General features: G+C 42.5%; 1 protein-coding gene across 1 annotated transcript in view; it reads left to right on the top strand.

Annotated features, from left to right (window-relative positions):
- The first annotated feature begins 54 nt into the window (after positions 1-54).
- Positions 55-21,199, top strand: part of C8H9orf85 (chromosome 8 C9orf85 homolog) — a 32,330-nt gene continuing 11,185 nt past the window's right edge. Inside the window, exons 1-2 of the mRNA XM_054986567.1 lie at positions 55-368; positions 15,213-15,319. Of these exons, the coding sequence (XP_054842542.1) occupies positions 267-368; positions 15,213-15,319 (209 nt within the window). The 5' untranslated portion in view covers positions 55-266. The remainder of the gene's footprint in view (positions 369-15,212; positions 15,320-21,199) is intronic.

Genomic DNA, 21,199 nt, shown 5'->3' with positions numbered 1-21,199 from the left:
GCAAAGGGGCGGGGCTTCTGCCTCACCGACCGGCCGCTCTTCAGAAACCCGCGAATGAGGTCAGACTCTTCGCTGGAGGTAGCCGCCAATGATCCTGGAATGGAGGCGGAACCATCGGCTTCCGAGCCAATCTCAGCTGCCTCGCTGAGGTCGAAGGGCCAAGGGGAAAGATCTTTTTTCTGGCGGTGGCTCAGCCAATCCGATGCCGAAAGTGAAGAGGCGCTACCCCGAAGGTTTACTTCCGGGTTTGAGTGCATGTGTGGGGAATGAGCTCTCAAAGGGGAAACGTGGTTCGCACGCGGCCGCAGCGGCACCAGAATGCGGAGGTCTTCAGAAATGATAAACACGACACGAGCGCCCATCGCAAGGTGCGTCACAGCGGCAGGGCTGTTGCCTCCGCCTTCCAGAAAGGAGGTCTCTGTAGGCTGCAGAGGGAAGCTGGTGACCCTCGGCCGTTTGCTTGAAAGAAGAGAGTACGCCTTGTTTATCCTAATGCTTGGGGAACTGGGAGTGCCTGGGTGAAAGTAGAAGAAATGGAGGCGTACTAGCGCTCTAAGTTCAGTGTGCTGATAGTCGTCACGCTGCGAGTGGCTTAATGACGATGGCTTACGTTGCCAGGCAAGAAAATGTAGATAACATCTTCTGTGAAGCATTTTCAATGCTGTTTATTTATTTAATTACACATGAGTAGAACCGTCTGAACGCTTTTATATGGTGGCGAAGGAACGTCGACTCTTAATAGTTTTGTTTTAATTGAAGGGGGGGGTTAGAAAAAGAATTCTTGTTTCTTTAGACAAATTTGAACATTTCAATCTAAAAATGTTGGGTTTCAGCCTCAAAAACTTAAGTAGCTGAGTAGGACATCTGCGTGTAGGAAGAATAAACATGTCTACAAAGTAGTCTTAAATCTTTAAACTCCTTGAGGATAAGGGAGTTTACCTGCAGTCGCCCTTGTCAGAGTTGAATCTTCCAAAAGGAAGTCTCTGGTTACTATTTACGCACCTTATCTGACCCGAAAGAATCAGTATATCTCAGAAAGGGCATGCAGCCCTTTTTACCCACATTATCTCACACTAGCAAATCAACATATTTCAGGGAAGTGTGTAAATATTATCTTTGTAGACTGGCAATTTTAGTGACTCATTACTGATTCATCGTTAACTACACAATGAGTCAGTGATACAGCTAGGAATAAAATCTAGCTAAACTTAGGAAGTTATTTGAAAGTGTTGCATAATTTTGTTTTAATTTACAAGCAAAGCTTTGCTTGTTGGTACTTCTCAATTGTAAATCTGAAATACAACTCAGACAATGACTTTTAGTGCCAGCTACATAATTAAAATGGCTATTGTACTTTATGATATACTTTTAATTGGTGCTAAGTGTGATGAGCACATTTGTTAGAATTAAAGTAGTAATTTTGACCATAGCAAGTGATGGTCAAAAATTACGTGTAGCATAGTCCAGTGGTCTGCATGAGAAGGCAGCTTAGGCCAGCAGAAACTGCACAGTTTTTTATGCTTTGTCCTCAACACAATATCAGATTGGCTGGCTGAGGCAGCATCCAGAGGAAAAACAGCTAACAGCCTTGCTGTAGAGTCCCTAGTGCAGCACCTTGTCAATCATTGTGTCACATCCAGACTATGCCTGCTAGCAATAGAAAGGTACATCATAACTTATTGTGGGTGATTAAATAAAGTCCAGTCTCAAATATACCATTATTGAGCAAGGTGATTGGACATGTGGTGAAGAAAATTGATTTAATCCTTCCCAGTTCGATTTCAGGCCTGGCTATGGGAGTGAAATAGCCTTGTTGCCCTTGGTGACCAGCACTGAAAGATGGACAGGTGGAGTGTGATCCTTTTGATTTTCCCAGACCAGTCCATGGCTTTTAATTCAATTGAGTATGGTATTCTTTTGACTGCCTTTTTGAGTTAGGACTGGGATGCTTCATCCTGTAGTGATTTCAGTTCTACCTGGAAGATAGGTTTCAGTGGGTGCTGGGAGACTGCTGCTCAGTGCTTTAGTCTCTGTTGTCCAAGGTTCCATCTCGTCCCCCGTGCTTTTTAAAATCTATGTGAAACTGCTAGAAGTGGTAATCCTGAGATCTGGGTTGGGTTGTCATCAGTATATGGATGATACTCCCCTGTATTTTGTGCTTCCAGTGAACCCCAGGGAGGCTGTGGAAACTATGAACCAGTGCCTGGAGGCAGGTTTGGGATGGATGAGGACTAACAGACTGAAACTTAATCTTGATAAAACAGAGGTATTAGAAGTGGAAGGAATAACTGACCCAGGAATGGAGGTGTTTCCTGTTCTGGATATAGTTGAAATCTCCCTAAGGGAGCAGGTTCGTAGTTTGAAAATGTTGCTGAACCTGGACCTCCTGGTGAAAAAGTGGGTGGCAGTGGTGGCCACAAGTACCTTTCACCAGCTTCAACTCATGAGTTAGCTGTTACCATTCCTGGCAAAAAAGATCCTGTCTTTAGTAAAATGTTTATTGGGTTACTACAATGTACTCTAGGTGGGGCTGCCCTTGAAGAGTGTGGGGAAGCTACAATTGATGCAGACAGCTGAAGCCAGAATTCTAGCGGGAATGAGTAGTAAGGACCACCTCTCTTGAGTCTTTTCCCACCTACACTGGCTCCAATTTGCTTCTGAGTGCAGTTCAAGGTGCTTAAAACCCCCATATGGTTTGGGGCCAACATACCATAAGGACTACCTACTCCCATATGAACCTACTTACCCAATGATTATGGTCATTTTCAGAGGATCTTCTTTGGGTGCCCCTACTATATGAGGAGCAACCCAAGAAAGGGCCGCCTTAGTTGTGGCACCAAAATTATAGAATTCCCTTCCCAGGGAAATTTGACTGTCCTCTTCTGTCATGATCTTCAACGAGAGGGATATTGACTTTAATATTTTGTCTGACATTCCCTCACTGAGTCTCATTGACACACACACACTTTCCATTCATGAGTTTGTTTGTTTTAATCATTTTGTATAAGTCCATAAGAGTTTAACTTTTTTTACTGTTTTTATTGTTTTCCATCTTGGTTACCTTAAGTTGAGTGGATTCATGTTGCTACGCAAGCACTAATGCTACAGCCCTCCACACTCTAGCAGCCATCCAAGGAGAGCACTAGTTTGCAGATGGAATTGTCACAACTGTGTGATTGATACCAAGCAGCCTATCTACATTCCCCACCCCCTCTGACTTGTAGCCTCAGATAACTCTGAGAACCAGCATGGTGTAATAGTGCTGGAAAGAAAAGGGTCTGAATGCCTTGTCAGGCTATGACTCATTAGATCACCTTGCATTGGTCACTTTTTTTGCTCTGCCTAACCAGAGCAAAGTTATGCAAATAGTTATGCAAATAGTGAAAATTGCAGAATAAATTAAGTCAACAGAAGAATATGTTCAAATTTGCATATTTTTTGCAGGATGCAGAGTTTAGCTTTGCTTGGTAAAGAATTCTGATTGTGCAGAATTCTAATTGTTTTTAAGTTGTACAAGTGCACACAGTCCATATACTTTTCAAGCCACTTCCACTTTAAAAAGTTGAACTTTACAACTTAATTTTTAAGTTGTACAGTGCACACAGTCCATATACTTTTCAAGCCACTTCAACTTAAAAAAGAACTTTTAAAATATCTATGGTTAGATTCTATTCATAAAAGTTGCTTGATCAGAAGCATATGACTTTAACTAGGAATACTGTGCAGTTATCCTGCTGCTGAACTCAGCTCAGATTGGAGTCACTTTCACTTTCTAGGTGCACTGTGCAAAAAAAGAGAGGTGAGCATAAGCAGGGCAGAAGCTTTGGAGGTCTTGGATGCATCTGTGCAGGATTGTCTTTCACTCTTGGGTTTGTATGTTAGTGCAAACAGGATGGATGGGAGAAAGTGCCCTGATTTCAGATAATAGATGTGGTGTGTTGTGGGTGATTGAGACAGTCATTTGTCATTGCTCTAATTTGTATCCCCTTGTGCTGTGCAGAGTGACTGGTTTAAGCTACCTGGCACATCTTGTACATTCAGACACTTTGAAGACAGCTCTTTCAGAGTGTGTTTAGTTTTCTTCCCCAACTTTGTCCCTATGAACCGGGCTCTTTTCCTTTAAAATATACATATTTACAGGAGAATGATGACATTTTCCTTTAGTCATTTGCCTTCAGCACATACCCCTATCAGTTCATCTTATTTATTCAAAACTGCGCAAGTCATTTTTTCTCTCGTTAAACAGTGATCCATTTTATTTTGAGATTAAGTGGTGAACTTTACTGAGCGGCCTTGGATAAATTAAATTTCATGTAATAAATATATTCCAAATAATGAATAAATTCTAAAAATCTAACCTCCTAAATTTAAAGAATCACAATCTTCCTCTAGTCCTAATAGTCCTAAATAAAATTTTATCCAGTTTCCTATGTGTAGCTATAGCCATCCACAAAAGAGGTGCAAAACTCTTACAGCATGTCAACATAGCACAAATTTTTGGAGACATTCTGATTGCAAGGGAAAGCATTTATGCCACTATTTAGATTTTGTCCCTTTTATTTGTCCCCCTCTTAATGTGTATGTATTGTTATTTTTGTGTGTGTTTTTTTGCTTAAACTTCACATAAAAATAAGCAAGCTTGAGGCAGCAGGGCAGAGGAGGAAGTTTTATCCTAACCTTCCAGTGCCAGGAGACTTGGAGGCAGCCAGGCTGTCCAGCTTTGTAGCTTCAGGAACAGCAGTACAGGAATGTGTGCCCTTTCCCTTCCTTTTCCAGAGTTTCCCTGTAAAGCTGCAAAAGAGGGAATTAGGTTAGACCCTTTTTATCTCATTCTTCCCTTCCCCAGTTTTACGGGTGTCTTGTAGCTGGTATGATTTATGGAGGTACGTATAATATTTAACATAAAAGGAAAGTCTAGCCAACTACAAGATTATGTGCGAACACCATTAAAAGTTAGCCTTTGCAGAAACCAAACTGGAGTAGGAAGTGTATGTCAAACAGGAAATGAGTATCATGCTTTTGTTTCATAATTACTGTATTTCATGTTTTGTTGCTATTAAAATAATGGCTCTTGAGCCTTATCATAGATAGATTCCTGTTTGACAAGCCACTAGTGATTAATGGTTTTGGAGTAATCCTTGTGAAATAATGTTCAGTTTACAGCTACATGCATGAAGCACTCCTGTGCATGCCTTGTTGCATGCTAAGTACCTTAAAGCATTGTTGAGTGTGCCTTTTTTATTTTATTTATTTATTTATATTCGATTTATAGTCTACCCTCCCCACACTAGCAGGCTCAGGGCGGATTACAACCAAATAATTTAAAATTACATTAAATAGTTTGTACAGTTTAAAAACCAATAACGCATTTCAAAATTACATAGTTAAAAATACTGGTTAGGAGGAAACATTTCCCTTTTCATTTGGAATGTCATAGTGCTTTCATGGAATAGTAAAGTATTTGGAAGACAAGCTTGGAGCTCTTTCTTCATCCAAGAGACTTGCTTAGCAACGCTGAGTTTTCTTTCAGGTCTGTCCCTTGAAGTTTGCTTGGTGCCTCCCGAATTGTTAAAATGGTTAATGAAACCAGAATGCTTCCAGGAATACAAAATCCCTTTATATCTTCTTCTGTTTTTTGTGCTTACTAATTAATACAAAACAAGTGTGAGGAAGTACAAATAGAAACTATCTTGTGTGGCTAGTTATTTCAGTATGCTATTCATATGTTGCCTTCCCTATGCACATCTATCCTGATAGCCTTCTTGAAATAAACCAGGTAATGGGTGATGTTTACTTATATCTTAATATACATAAACTAAAATAGAGATAGATTCTTCAGAATAACTGGAATCTGTGGCAAATTTTTTCAGCAGTATAAAACTGCTAGGATCATGGTCAATTCCCTACCTTTTCAGATTTTATGCATTGTGTGGTAATTTGCTTTATTTAGCTGAAAAATTTCCAAGAATGAGTCCAAAGAATTGTTCCATATGTTATTTATTTTATTTTTATAAAAACATCCTGATTTATTTACCTTTTCTGCTGAAACAGGTCAAAAGAAATAATCCAGCAATTAAAAGGTAGCTATGCCCCCTCCCCCTCCTTTTTTTTTTAAAGGGGGGAATAGCCAGGGCTTTTTTTCTGGGAAAAGAGGTAATGGAACTCAGTAGTGGAACTCAGGGCCGCACAATGACGTCACTTTGGGTCAGCTGGAACAAGGGGGGAGTTTTTTAAAGTTTAAATCGCCCTCGGTGAAAATGGTCATATGGCCGGTGGCCCCGCCCCCTGACCTCCAGACAGAGGGGAGTTTAGATTGTCCTCCGTGCCACTGGCGGCACAGAGGGCAGTCTAAACTCCCGTCTATCTGGAGATCAGGGGGCAGGGCCACCGGCCATGTGATCATTTTCAAGAGGTGCCAGAACTCCCTTTCACCGCGTTCCCACGGAAAAAAAGCCCTGGGCATAGCTTTAAAAAACAAAAAAAGGTTTTGGCCTGATCCTGAAAAATATTCACTGCAGGGAAAAGGGAAGAGTATTAGATAGAGTGGGAATATGAGTGAAAAAGTTCTTATACTTTGCAACCAATTACCTCCCTTCTGAAGGCAAGAGAGCACAAAGTAGGGCCTGGGGCTATCAGCATTGTGCCTGTTGGACTCTTTACGGGCAGTATCTTGAACCTAGGCTATGTAAGTCTTTATCAGTCAAAAACAGCATCTTGAATTGAAACTAGAAATGAACAGGCAGCCACGGAACGTCTTTAAGCACTAGTATATGTTCTCCATCATCCACATGAAATAGTGGTCTTGGTGTTGTATTCTGGGCTAATTGAAGCTTCCAAAGTATCTTCAAGAGCATATTACAGCTAACTTGAAAGTAACAAGATGATGGATCACTGTGGCCATGCTTGCTGAGGAAGGGCAGCAGCTGATGAATCAGGTAGTTAAAGATATTACACAGATGAAATCTGAACTTGATTTTCACACACATACACCCCAGGCATTCTTCTTCCTTCTGTGGGAATACAACCCCATTCAGAGTAGGCTGTCTCCTGATTCATGAACAGCACCAGTGAACAGTATTTAAATCTTCTGAGTTGAGCTAACAGTTTATTGGACCTTATCAGCCCATTACTGCCTTCAAGTACCAGTTCAGAACATCCTTGTCCATGATTTGTGACATGCATATTATTGATAACTTCTCCCAACAGTGTCATCTAGACGTTAAAGCATAGGGGGAGATAATTGAACACCATGACCTCTTCTCCAACTTCGTCTTCTGTAGACAATATTCCAGTAGAAATGGAACCAGTGAAGCAATAGTCTAACGATCCAGACTGATGTCGTGGTTTTATTAGCACACCATCTTATTTATTTACATTTTTATTCTATCCTTCCTCCATGAAGTCAAGGATAGTATACCCCTGACAGTTTTTAAATCCTGCTTACAAATATTGTATTGTGTTGGGAACAGTTGCTCGTATCTAGTCTTAAAAGTTCCCAAAAGAGATTTTTGAAATGTGTTCGGTAGTTTACAACACACTTGTGATTGAGAAGAGATTTTTGTATTTGAGAAAAATTGAACTGCACCTTTATGGCTTTGCTTTTGTCATATACTCTGTAGTGTTTGTGTGTCCTACCCTCATTTCATTTGTTACTTTATATCAGGACACCTTGGCTGATGATGCTTTAAAAAAGTAGTATATAGCTTGAAGGTTGTCTCAATCACTTACTGCTTCTGAACCTTTGAGAGTTCTGGTCACAGTAGCTAAGTTGGGTTGGATTATACTCTTCTGTATAGTGCAGCATGGCCTTACTGCTGATGCTCTGTGAATTTCCCAGTCTATTCATCCACCTACCATCTGAACACTTAGAGCAGTCTTGTCTATGTCCTCCCGAATTCATCACCTGAGATTTAGAGAAGCCTGTTACAGCAAAGATACCAGATTAATGAATATGTGTTTACAAAAAACAGTCAGACCCAAGAGACTAAGATACCATTAATAATTTCTTACAAGCCAGAAGGGAACTCGATGTTGAAAGGGTAGAATTTGCACAGTTGTGCTTGACTTACATTTATGTATCATATTTTTATCCTGCTTTTCAGCCAGAATCTATTATCAAAGCAGCTGTCAGCAGTCAAAAATGTAATGCAAACTATTCCTTGGTGAAGGATTCTCGGCTGAGCTGAATTCCGGCATTATTTATTTATTTGTTTATATTTCAATTCATAAACCGCCCATCCTCAGGGGCTCTGGGCAGTGAACAAGTTAAAATCAATAAAAACAAGATGTTCGAATGTTCCTTGCCCTTCCTCAGATGGCCTCCTCAGTGGCAGTTGACAATGACAGTTTGGAACTGCATGGGAAGCAGATATATGCCAACATTTAAAGAGCTCGTAAGAGGGAAGAGCGACTTCTGTCAACTTCCCCCTACCCCCACAGATCCTCACTTTACCTTCCATGCTCCCCTGAGGGCCTGCTAACCCCCTGGAACAAAACCTCAGAGGGCTGCAGTGAGAGGGAGAAGCCCCACACTGTGAAGTCTGTAAACACATGCCATAATGTTCACTGCTACTTTTGTTGGAAAATCCTGTGAGAAACATTTTACTTTGTGATAGTACTGGGTGACTCCTTTTCTATTGCTGTTTTTTTTTGGCCACTTTCAAAGCTTCTTTAATATTTATTTTTACACGGATCTGATATACCTAGACACACACAAGCAAGATAAAATGCTGCAAGTAAGAAATTATACCAACAGTAAGGAAAACAAACCAGATTTTTAGCGCTATCTCTTTTCTTCTGAAACACCAGGATCCAAAAGATAAGATCCCAGCCAACTGAACTGCACCCTTCATAATTCTGGACTGTTCATGGAAGCAGGAAAGCAGCATTTCAAGATTATTTCTTTCTGCTCCAGTCCTTAAAGCTATTGGCTTCCATCAGCTGAAGCCTCAGTCACAGGATAACAGCGCTCAAACATTCTTCTCCCATACAATAACTCTTTGATAATCATGTTACAGCAGGAATTCTTGTTAGATAATGGAGCTTGAAAGATTAGACAAAGAAAATGTCACTGGGTAGATCAGGTAAATAAATATTTCTGACTCTTTTGTCCAGCATGAGTTTAAGGTTGTAACATGACTACTGAAATACTTTTTAGCTTTGTGGAAGGTACAGCCTTTTTCTGTTTTCTCACCAGCTGTGGCCACAGAAGCACAGCAAAAATGCTAAAATAACATTTTTCATTTTGATTTTGGATGGTGTTAATAAGATGAATGTTTTTGTCATTTGCTATTGGTCTTCCATTGATTCATTGCCTCTGATTCTCCCCCCCCCCTCCCCAGTTGATAACAAATAAGGGTTGCCTCTGTTTAATATGCAATGTATGGTTGCAGAAAAATGAATCAAGTGACATTTTGAAATGCCAGGCACTTCTCAAAAAGCTGATAGTTTCTAACTTTCATAGGTGCATTTTGTTAATGCAAGTATAAATAAAATTGTGGAATGGCCTGACTGATGAGGTTAGGAAGGCTCCCACTCTCCTGGTTTTCTGCAAACTATGCAAAACTGAATTATTCACGAGGACTTTTTTACATCGGTAAAAAATCGGTAAAAAAGGTCGGTAAATCTGTTCTGTAGTGAAATGGTTCAGAGAGATGCTTTGGAAAAGGGATAGGGACTGCAGACCATACTGCTATGTACTGACTGTTGCTATAACCTATTATGTTGTTTATGGGATGTTCCACCTGTAGTTCATATTGACTTACACTATGTAATCCACCTTGAGTGTCACTGAGACAGACTGTAAATAATGTAATTTTTAAAAAATATTGAGAATTAAGCGACTTTTTTTCAATATTGTATACAAATTTGCCTTGTATTGTACATTTGAAATTAGCTGAGTATTTCTTTAAGAGTCTTATAACTAGCAATTATATTCTGCCATCTTAACTTTAAAGCTAACATCCCTTTCTTTTATAGTCTTATGTCTTTGTTCTAAAATGATTGCCACTATGCAATAAATTAACTTCCAGCTATTCTATTGTATTCAACAAGCCCTGGAACTCTGAGTATTTGAACTAGTGCCATTCATATATTATATTTAATTTAAGAAAACAAGTGTTTTTAACATTAAGTTTCTTTACTCTGCTGTTATCATTAGGGCTGTGTGCGGGCAAGGAGATTTGGTATTCCCACTTTGGGTTTATCCGAAGCGGGAAACCGATCCAGAATACCCCCAAATCCTAAGTGGCAAGCCAGATTTGAGTTCCGGATTTGAGTTCCGGATTTTGGTTCCGGAAATTGCTTCGGTATGCTCCATGAAGATTCAGAGCATACTGAAGTGAAGGGGGGAAACTCTCTACCACCACCGTCCCAGGGGCAACCCCCACCCCCCAGGGAGACCCACCCCACCCTCCACCCAACCCTAGGGAGACCCCTCCAACTCCCACCCACTTACCTGGTGGCGGGAGGGTTATCAGCTGGGCGGCAGCAGCACAAGGCTGCGCGGCCTGGAGCCAGCCAGCTCCTCTGCCGCTGCGCCACCGCCGAAGCCTGCAGGGTGGTGGGGAAGGCTGGAGTGGCTGTGTAATGATTCCAAGTAAATGTGTGCTTGTATCTTTAAATGCTTGATGAGATAGGTGAAGAGTGGGGGGTGAAGGAGATGGATGAGTGAGTGATATGATTGGTTGATGACTGAGAGGGTGGGCGGAGTGAATGCAGTTTGAGACTGAGAGTAGAGAGAAAAGTTTCAGTCAGAAGAAAGCAGGCTAGCTGTGTGCTGCCTGAGTATACTGAAGTATTTATGAGAGAAATATAACCTGTGTGGAACCTGAACTGAGCATGTTTGTGAAAGGACACTCAGTCAGGGAAAGAGAGGCCAGCTGTGTGCTGCCTGAGCAGGTTTAATATTTCTGTGAATGAGAGTCAGAGAAAGAGAGGCTAGCTGTGTGCTGCCTGAGGAGTTTTAAGCTTTTCTGTGAGAGAAATATTGAGTTAGGGAAAGAGGCAAACTGTGTGTGAAGCCTTAGAAGAGATCTGTGTGAATGAGAGTAAATGAAGTAACTTTAAGAACCGAGAACTATGTTTATGAAACCGATACGCTTCTTGACTAAATAAAAGTTTATTTTGTTTTGTTATATCCCAGAGTAGCTGTCATTGCTATATCCCATTCCTATCCTCAGGGCCACATAGAACCACGAAGGAGCCTGACGCTTAAGCACATTACCAAAGGGAAAATTTAAATAAAATATCTTGGAATAATATATTCCTGGTGGCAGCAAACTACCCAGAGGGTATAAGAGAAAGATTAAAGGCAAAATCTACCCCAAGGAAAGTAAAGATCATAACAGGCTGCCTCCGGCCCTTCCTGCCTCTCAAATGGCCACGGTGTGCTGGCGCCGCAGCAGCCATTTGAGAGGCAGGAAGGGCTTTCTCCGCCTCCTCTGGCCCCTCAAATGGCAGGCTGGGGTGGCGGCGCGGCAGCAGAGGAGCTGGACCAGGGCCACTGCAAGGTAGGTGGGGTGGAGGTGGGGGGTTGATGTTTAAACGGCCCCGTCACTGCTTTCAAGCAGCAGCGGGGCCCTTTAAACAAGCCCTGAAGCTATCTGAAGCATTTCCGAATGCTTCGGAAAGCTTTGCTTCGGTATTCCTGGCCCCGCTTTGGGAATACCGAAGGTTTCTGGATTGGGTCCGCTTCTGGTTTTTTTACCCGAAGCGGATCCTGAAGTGCATAGCCCTAGTTATCATACCTCTACAAATTATTCTTCATTGCTTTGACTCTCTCTAATATCAGATTCATTATTGTGTAACATTTTTTAAAAAATTAACTTTTTTCTGCCTCTTTTGACCTTGAACACTGAGCCATCTTTTCTTGCTCAATTTATCTAGGCAATTTAAACCACCTTCCAGCCACCAGATTAACAGATCACTAATTTGAATTCAGAAGCAGTTCTGAATTTTAGGCTATTGACTCCCCCCCGCCCTTAAACTGCTATATTATACTTAACTAGCTTGATACATGTGCTTCGCCACAGTATTTAACTGGGACGTACATTTTACTTCAGGACACATTCAATGACTCCCAATAGCAATCACATACTGTTTAGAATGTGGGGGGTGAGGACCAATCAGGCCGCATATGCAAATGACCTCTTTGTTCCAACTGTCTCTGGGGGGTGGGGGATGAGGTGTGGAATGTTGTGAACCCCGATCATCCCGCATATGCAAATGACCTTGAAAGTCTGGCCCAATCAGGGAAAAGTGGCCAAGCTGGCAGTGGGTGGGGGTGCAAGCAGGCAGCAGCCTGCCAGCCACACAGGGAAGCTGTCTCCCTTTGTGAAAACACATGTTACTGCTTTTTACCCCCTTAGGGGGCAAATTTCTTAAAAACCCTTCTTAGTGAGTGTCATGAAAGGAATGTTCTCCCCAAATTTCATGTTTCCAGGGGTTTGGGCTGGGCATTGATGAGTCAGTCAGGACACTTGTCTTTATATATCTATCTATATCTATCTATATATATCTATATATATATAGATCGATAGATCGATAGATAGGTGGTGTGGAGTGAAGACTTCAAAGCTGCCTCGCCTTTCATTGTGCAGGGGTGGGTGTGTCCATGTATTCCCTAGGTAATATGGAGGTGCTTCCCATGCTACAGTGCAGCTTCTCAGCACAGTACTAAAAGGCAGGCAGGCATATTAGTTATACCGATGTGTAACTCCTTCTCTTTTCCTGGTGCTGTGGCCTTGGTTATGTGGCTTTGAAGTTTGCAAACAAAAGAATTAAGCATATATCAGGACAGTTAGCTGGGAGGGGGGGAATTTTGCATCCCACAGTTTATTTTACGCCGAAGTATCAGCTTGGTGATGCTTTGGTTCAGCTTTGAGCCATTGTTCATCTATAGCAGATGTGCTGTGTGTACTTAACATTCTCAGAGCTCACCTTTCAGGGTTTTTTTAAAGTAAATTTCTAGTCCGTGTGACTGTGAAGATAAGGTTGAAAACACATGCAGTATATCTAGTGAATCACAGAAATCGGTGCCCCCTCTAATTGCTGTAGGACAGGCCTTGCATATGTAACATGGTAATGGTCCCAGGATAAGAATAAATAAGAAAAATGCTTTCATTCCAAGGAGCCATTTATAGAAACATAAGTGAACTGTGTTTTGCAGTTAACAAGCCAAGCCTGTTGTAAAATTCGTATCTGGAGCAGAAGGCAACATGAAGTATAAATGTTTTCATTGATTCGGTAGCTCCTTTTATCAGTTTGGGAGCTGCAGCACTGACCATTACAAAGAGAACTACAGTTCCACATATTTCTTAATGAGCCTCTAACCTCTGTTAGTCTCTTGCCATGAAAACCCCACCAGGGGTCACCATAAGTCAACTCTGACTTGAGGGCACTCTTCACCAATGGCTCATGTGGATTATGGTACATGATTATTAAACAATATGGTCATTTTAGATATGTTTTAATAATTATGAGACTTCATTGTTCTTAATCATGTGGAAGTCATATCTTTTGTGTGCAGCTAAAAGAAATCGTCACTGCAATGTGGCCTTATTTGAAAAGAAAAGTGAAACTCGCGTCACAGAAGGATCTGATTCCTACCTTCAGTTCTTCACACCTTCTACTATTATAAATCCTGCAGGATATGCTTTGCTAGATTATGAACCATAGGTGATACACCTATTGATTCTACTCTTTGTTAGTATCCAGGACTGAGAAGAGATAAGCATTTCTAAATGGGTAGGAAAGTCTGAGTACATCATACCACTCCTCGTAGCTGTGTGGAATTTCCCTCCAACAGAAAAGGCTCTGCACTTAGCTTATCAGAGTCCCTATATTTTATGAGGTGTATAGAAAACTTGAAGTCTAAATAGCTAGCAAATAGTAGGCACCTTCCTGAAGGGATGTTGGGGCAGTAGGATGAATGTTCTTCAGTGATGTGTTCTCTTTTGAGATAGCTGAGCCACGTCTGCCTCACACTAGCTGCAAGTGGGGAGGTTTCCTACTAGACTGTTATTCTTGCTACCATGTTAATACAATATTAAAGATATTTGCCATGCTAAACATCTTTAATGGAAAAGTTATTGGCAATTTTTGTTTTGACTCATAAAAAGTATGTTGAAAGAGGTGAGGTGAAATGTTGTGTTGGTGCAATGGGGGTCTAAGTGGACAATGTGCCTAAGGGCCCATAAAAATAGAGTTAGCTGTCCAGGCATCATCAAATAAGCACAGTTTTGTGTGAACTGATGGCTAGTGTTGGGTTTAATGTTGGTGGCCCAGGTTGCCAGTTGGCCATGAAGCTGACTGGATGGCCTTGAGATCATTCTGCATACTTTACAAGTTTGTACGGGATTGAGAAGAGTAAATGGACCTCATCGTTTAACCTATAAGCTATAGAAGCTTTATGCCACTTGGCAAAGCTTTCTGGAAACTGAGGGGATTTTCAGGAGCAGATTAAGAAAAGAAAGACGTCAAATCCCACTGGTTATGCTGAGGCCCTTGAGCCCAAATATGGTGGTTCTTCCATCTGGCCAAGCTTACTTCTACTTTTATTTAAAAACCTGACTGCTTGTTATGTCAGGCTAAAGGACTTGGTTCCAAGAGATCTGCATAATAATTATAAAGACAATAGCTGGATCCAGATCTCATTTTCTGAAACAAAAGTGTGCTTCTGCTGTCAGAAGAGGGGTGTTTCTCACCCATTCTCACTGCAGACTCCCACATAACATACAGTACTATTTCTGGGGGTTCCCTGACTCCAGATGCAGCAGTTTGTTGGTATGGTTGGCTGGAGTGAGAGCAGCAAACTGGAAAAGTTTCCTTCTGGATCCCCTACAATAGGTTGGTCTTGCCATAAAATTATAGAGATCCTCTTTGTCCAAAATAGTCCAGAGAAATATGCAGGTAACACTATATATTCGGAAATCTTTGTTCTTTGCTCAACAGCTTCTCGAACTATATAGCATATAGCTTTTGGGATTCCCAAGGCGATATACATGTGGGAACTGAAGAAAAAAGACAAAAAGCCTGGTAAATGTAAGGAAGGCATTCAGTTCCCTGAAAGGACCTCTTTGCATTGTGGACTATGGCTATAAGGAAATTGTAATTAAAATATCTTAAGTTTCTTAAATCAAAGTTAAACTATTTTTGAAATTTGTCATTCAAATACAATTAAGTAAGTGTGAACTTCTTTATATTTCTTCTAGAAAATTAATGCAAAACTACATGAAGGTTTGTGTCAACATTGTAAAGAAGTCTTAGAATGGCGTGTGAAGTTCAACAAGTACAAACCACTAACTAAACCTAAAAAATGGTGAGTGAATTTTACAGTTTCTTAGCTGTTACCCAGTAAAATAATGCATGCAAGTTTATGCGGACAAATGCAACTTTTTCTGTTCTTGATATAGAGAATTTTTCTTGTGCCTAGGCTGTGGTTTTATGTTATACAAAGTGTTTTGACTGGAATATGCAGTTGTGTAATCTTCTGAATTTAAATTCATAGACTAATATATGTCGCCTTTGATATTACAATACACATCTTTTTAATAAAAGAATATTTGGAATGTCTGTCATTTATCATAATGTAGAAGTTAATGGTTTTCTCTCTTTCTGGACATGTGTCAATATTTTCTTTGTGGGTCAGTATGGAACACTTACCCTTGTGATGATTTTTTGGCAAAGATTGTTTTACAATAGTTAAAATTATAGTACTACTTTGAGGTAAATATTATTAAGATGTGATATTGCCATTTGACATTGTAACTATATAGGATTACTAAAAAATCAAGTAGCTTTTTGAAAATATGTTTTAGAAATACACAGGCTAAATGATGATCACTACAGCCATTTGTTCTTTCTCAGCTATAGTGAAGGAAAAAACAAGCTTATTTAAAATATTTGTATCACTCCTTTCCGTAATGCACAAGATAGCTTGACTGGGGATTTTGCTTACCCTTGGAAGCTTGTGGACCCGTAAGGATCATTTTAGCAATTAACACAAACATCTCTGAAAAAAAGAGAAACTTGTACCTGAAGGGTAACATTCTGACCCCTGCTCTCCCCCCCACACACATTCTTATTGCTCCTTATAAACAGAATTTCTGAATTAGTATTATGATGGGGCAGAGGATAGATAAGTTGTCACTCAGTCTCCTGGTTCGAGATTCATATACAAATTGAAAACCAGAATCTAGGTACATTCCTTGAATGAAACGTGGCTCCTTTTCAAGAGTTAAAGAAATAAATGATGGAGAAACTTGTGTTGCAGTAGTATATACAGCAAATATGGTAGATTTCAACCATTTAAAGAAGCCACTTTGAATCTGTTTTGCCGAATTGCCAACTGTCAAAGCAAATGTATGTTTTTTTAATATTAATATGAAAAAAATGCTTACAGGGTTTATTTTTTTCTGTGGAATAGCTTTCATCACTGAAATAGAGCGTTATATTCTGCCATCACACTGAAAACTGGCAAGAAAATATTTTGTTCAGTTTCATAGCTGCCTGTCATGCAGGTTGACCTAAAATACATTTTAAAACCTACCTATAAAATAACCAATTAAAATTGGCTTTTAACAAATGAGTAACCAGAAACCCTGTCTTCTTTATGCTTGATTGCTAGCAATCAACTGTTGATGGAAATACTAGTTGAGTTTCTGATTCTTACTTTCAGGTGATAAGGAAAGACACTTTCTCCCTCTGAGGCGGAGGACATCTTGGGTGTTTCCCACCATCCTATCGGGGAGGCAGGAAGTAGAATTTCTTCCTCTTCCTCTAGTAGGTGGGACCACCCTCTCTGACCTCAGTTCTTTCCTGCCTCTGGGGAGAGTAGTTCTGCCTGTGGATAGCTCTGCTAGCCCATTACTATTTCTTTCCTGATCTTGAATTCCCTACCTTCTACTTTCTATTTCTGTTTCTATTCCTAGTCTTTTTCCCTTGGATCCTTTTCCCTTCCTATTTTTTCACCCTTCTACTCGGAGGAGAGCGGGAAAAGGAACCATGGCATCCAGGGCGTCTTTGGACTCCAAAGACAGCTTCCTGAACAGGGCTTTGGATCGTGCCCAGGAGGCCGTCCTTCCGACGGCAGGACCGAGCACAGCCAGCACCGGCATTCCAAGGTATGCACGGTCCACCGGCGAGAAACGTCCAGCAGTGGAGGCCAGACCCCCTAAGCGGCCACAGATGGTGAAGGAGCAGGGGAAGGCCGCGCACCCCATCCAGCCAGCTGAGGACGCTGCAGCACGGCGGAGCTCTTTTTCGGCAGGAAACTCGGCTGCAGCAGAAGTTTTCCCGTGCGAACGCATCAACGCGTTTGCCAACCTCCCGGCAGGAGAAAATCAACCTGAAAACAACGCGGACGATCAGAGCTCCAAGCTCCAATTGCTGTAGTCATCTATGCATTTTAGCAATACTGCTTCAGTGTTTGGTATGCTGGATGGAAAGATTCAGAGCTGGAAATATTAGAGGGGTAAATAACCAGGTCGTGCAGTCAGAAACTTAATACTTGTAGCTTATTTATTTTTTTCCAGCACACTTATGGGTTGCTAAACATCTGTAAAACAACACTTACAGTGCAATCCTAAGCAGAGTTATGCCAGTCTAAGCCCATTGAATTCAATTGGTTTAGACAGGTGTAACTATGCTTAGGATTGCACTGTTAGTGCTCTAAAATACTGGCTTGGTTGCATTTTTGTTTTAAATGTTGTCCCAGTAGTGGTTAAAAATACTGATTTTGTTTGTCAGAAGGAAGATTGTATCACTACAATGCCAAATTATTTCTGTTGTTACTCATAGTTTTATTATATGTAACGTGTTAGATTTATCTGGCCACGTTTCAAGGTTGAATATCCTCCTTTGTAATAACCTGATTTTCCACTGAACTGGTAGCCTTTGTATGGCAAGTGAGGCATGAGGATGCAGCTCAGCTGCTTTACCACAGTAGCTGCTTTAGCTTCTTCCTTGCTTTAAGGAATCTCAATGGATTGCCCTGATGACTTTCCCATACAAGGAGTCTTCTGCATTTCTGTCTCTTATGGGTTACTTGTCAGGAGGAGGGGCTGAGGGTGTCAAACTCAGTGAAGGATTGTTGTCCCTTTGTGGTGGGATGCTGCTGTGATCAAGTCTTCCTTTTTTTTTTAAGATGTCAGAATTTCTAGGAAGTAGAGTATGGCCCCAGAACTTAAAATTCACTGTCTGTCTTCTGTGCAGCCCCACATGGGACTGCGCCTGCGCAGGCCTACCGACCGGAATTTTTCTTTACTAGCCAACGTCCACTAGGGGGCGCACGTACGCACCAATGCGCATGCACGGCTTTTCCCGCCCGAGTGACATTTTTTGAGAGTGAGATCGTTCATCTTTCTGTCAGAGTATGTCTGAGAAGTCGCTGTTTAAGCGCTGTTCGACCTGTTCAACGAAAATGATGAGAACGGATGGCCATTCCGTTTGTCTCGAGTGCTTGGGTGAAGGACACATCATTGAGAGATGTGAGCATTGTCAACGGTTCATGCCCAAGACCAGGACTGAGAGGGCGAACAGGTTGAATGCCTTGCTTTGGAGGTGGGCTATGCGGGCATCAGGAGCCCCTGATACCCCTGGGGGACCACCACCAGTTAGTGGGACGGCCAAAACCCCTTCGGTGGTCAGATGATCCGTTCGTAGCTCCGCTTCCACCTCCCGCTCCCGCTTGCCAGATCGGATCCGACAAGCCCCGACTCCGCCCTCAGATCCGAAAGATGCTTCGGGCTCTGCTTCGGATCGCGCAAAACCGCCGCAATCGGAGCTGACTCGGAAGCAGCGACACCGCTCCAAGTCTCCCTCGAGGTCGGAACAGCCGGCTACGTCGACTCCGAAGGTGCGCAGGACTTCATCGGATCCGAACATCCCGGCAGGCTCGGCCCCTGGGCTGTCGGATCCGACACTGGAACCAACATCATCGGTTCCGAAGCGCGCGGAGCTGACTCGCCTCAGCCTAGTGCTACGTCGGAACCAAAGACGTCAGATCTGTTGCCTATTTTGACACCTCCGGATCTGATGGAATGGAGTCGAAGTGCCGAACAGGGCTTAGCCTCCAAAGGCGAGAAGAAGGCCAAAAGGAAGTCGAAGCACAGACAATCGACTTCCATCCAAACTGATGAAGTGCTCTGGGAGAAGCCCGCAACCCCTTCACCACACCTGTCGCCCCCATCGTACCGTTCCTCTGATGATGACGGTGACCTGCCCGACGCTCCACCTCGTGTGACCCAGAAGTGGTCTACTGGCGACTACACTGGTAGAGAGAACCTGCCTTATCACTTGCCTAGGAGCGGATATGACAGGGAGGGCTCCCTCTATGCAAGGTCTCACAGATCCTATTCTCCGTCTTTTGGCAGAGAATATTGGGGTGACACTCGGAGTGAGTTCTCCAACTATGGTTCTCCCGGGCGTGCTTCGCCCTACCGGCAGCCTGAGCCTTACCAAGGTCCAAGCCCTAGCCCTCAGTCTGACCCATCACCTGATGACATCATTATTGGGACGGGTCGTATTTCACCTTCGGAAGACTACCGGCTCTATACTGAGCAGATGATCCGAATGGCCCGTTCTTTGGACATTGAGATTTCGGCTGTGAATCCGAAACCAAAGGATAAGATCCTGCAGTATGTCCAGTCTGGGAATCCTCTAACCATTGCATTCCCGTTCACTGAAGGTTTGGTGGAAATCATCAACACGATCTGTGAGAAGCCAGCCTCAGTTTACCCGACATCTTGTAAACTAGAAGTTCTGTACAAGACAAGAGATGACGTCTGTTCATATCTCTTTTCACATCCACCGCCTTCTTCCCTCATTACTGAGGAGATGCAGACCCATCAACGCCAAGGGTCCTATGCTGTACCCATCGACAAGGAGAGCAGAAAGCTCGATTCGTTGGGCAAGAAATTATATTCGTCTGCTGCCCTAACACTAAAAATCTCTAACTACTCGGCCATCATAGGTGCCTATCAAATTTTCCTCTGGAATCACATGGCGGTTTTCATGGAAAAGCTTCCGGCAGACCAGAGGGTGTTGGCAAAGGTGGTGCTGGATGAGGCCCTACGACTGTCATGGCAACAGATAAATGCTGGTCGCGACATGGTTGACACCTCTGCTAGAGCTTTGGCATCTTCCATCGTGCTCCGCAGATACTCGTGGCTCCGCACAACTGCACTGCCTGTTGAGACACGAAACAAAGTGGAAAATCTGCCCTTTGAGGGTCAGTTGCTGTTTTCCTCGAAAACGGATGAATACCTGTCGCAGAAACATAAAGATCGGCTGACAGCCCGTTCCTACGGTATTCTCCCAACCAGGCCATTCACCGAGAATCGATTCCAGTATCGTTCCTCGCAGGGCTATCGTGGTCGACAGCAGAGATATCAACCGTATCCACGTTATGGGTCCTACAGCAAGTTCCAGCCGCCTACGAGCTCTTTCCAGTGCCGGAGGCCTAGCTACCTCCCACGTCGCGGTCAACAGGCCCACGAAGCTAAAGAGTCAGCAACTCAACCGAAACAGTTCTGACTAGAATTTGAACAATCTGTCGTGTTCGGTAACAGATTGGCTCAGTTTGCCTCAGCATGGGCAGAGATTACCACTGATAGTTGGGTGCTTAAAATTGTTACAGTTGGTTATAAAATTCAGTTTGATGTTTACCCAGTGTTGTCTCTTCCTGACCACTCAGTACAATCCTCTTCTGATAAGTTACAGGCTGAGGTTGTAGCACTGCTGGAGAAGGGAGCTGTACAGGAGGTACTCCCTCAGGACCCCTTCTTGGGTTTTTACTCTAGGGTGTTCCTTGTAGACAAGAAGGATAGAGGCGTACGGCCCATCTTAGATCTGAGAGAATGGAATAAATTCATTCTCGTAAAGCGGTTCAGAATGCTAATCTTAAATACAGTCCTCCAGTTAATGCCTGAGGATATGTGGTTCGCTGTCCTGGATCTCGGGGACGCATACTTCCACTTTGCCATTCATCCTAGTCATAGGAGATACCTTAGGTTCATTTGTAACACTAAGGCCTACCATTATCAGGTACTCCCTTTTGGATTGTCAACAGCCCCCCGGGTTTTTTCTAAATGTATGGCTGTTGTAGTGGCATACTTGAGGGAACAAGGTTGTACCATCTATCCCTATCTTGACGATTGGCTTTTGGCAGCACCCTCTGCTGATGCACTCCTGGCCCAAA

Source organism: Eublepharis macularius, chromosome 8 (assembly GCF_028583425.1).
Source record: "Eublepharis macularius isolate TG4126 chromosome 8, MPM_Emac_v1.0, whole genome shotgun sequence".
NCBI classification, from domain to species: Eukaryota; Metazoa; Chordata; class Lepidosauria; order Squamata; family Eublepharidae; genus Eublepharis; species Eublepharis macularius.
This window is presented reverse-complemented; position numbering and strand designations above follow the sequence as displayed.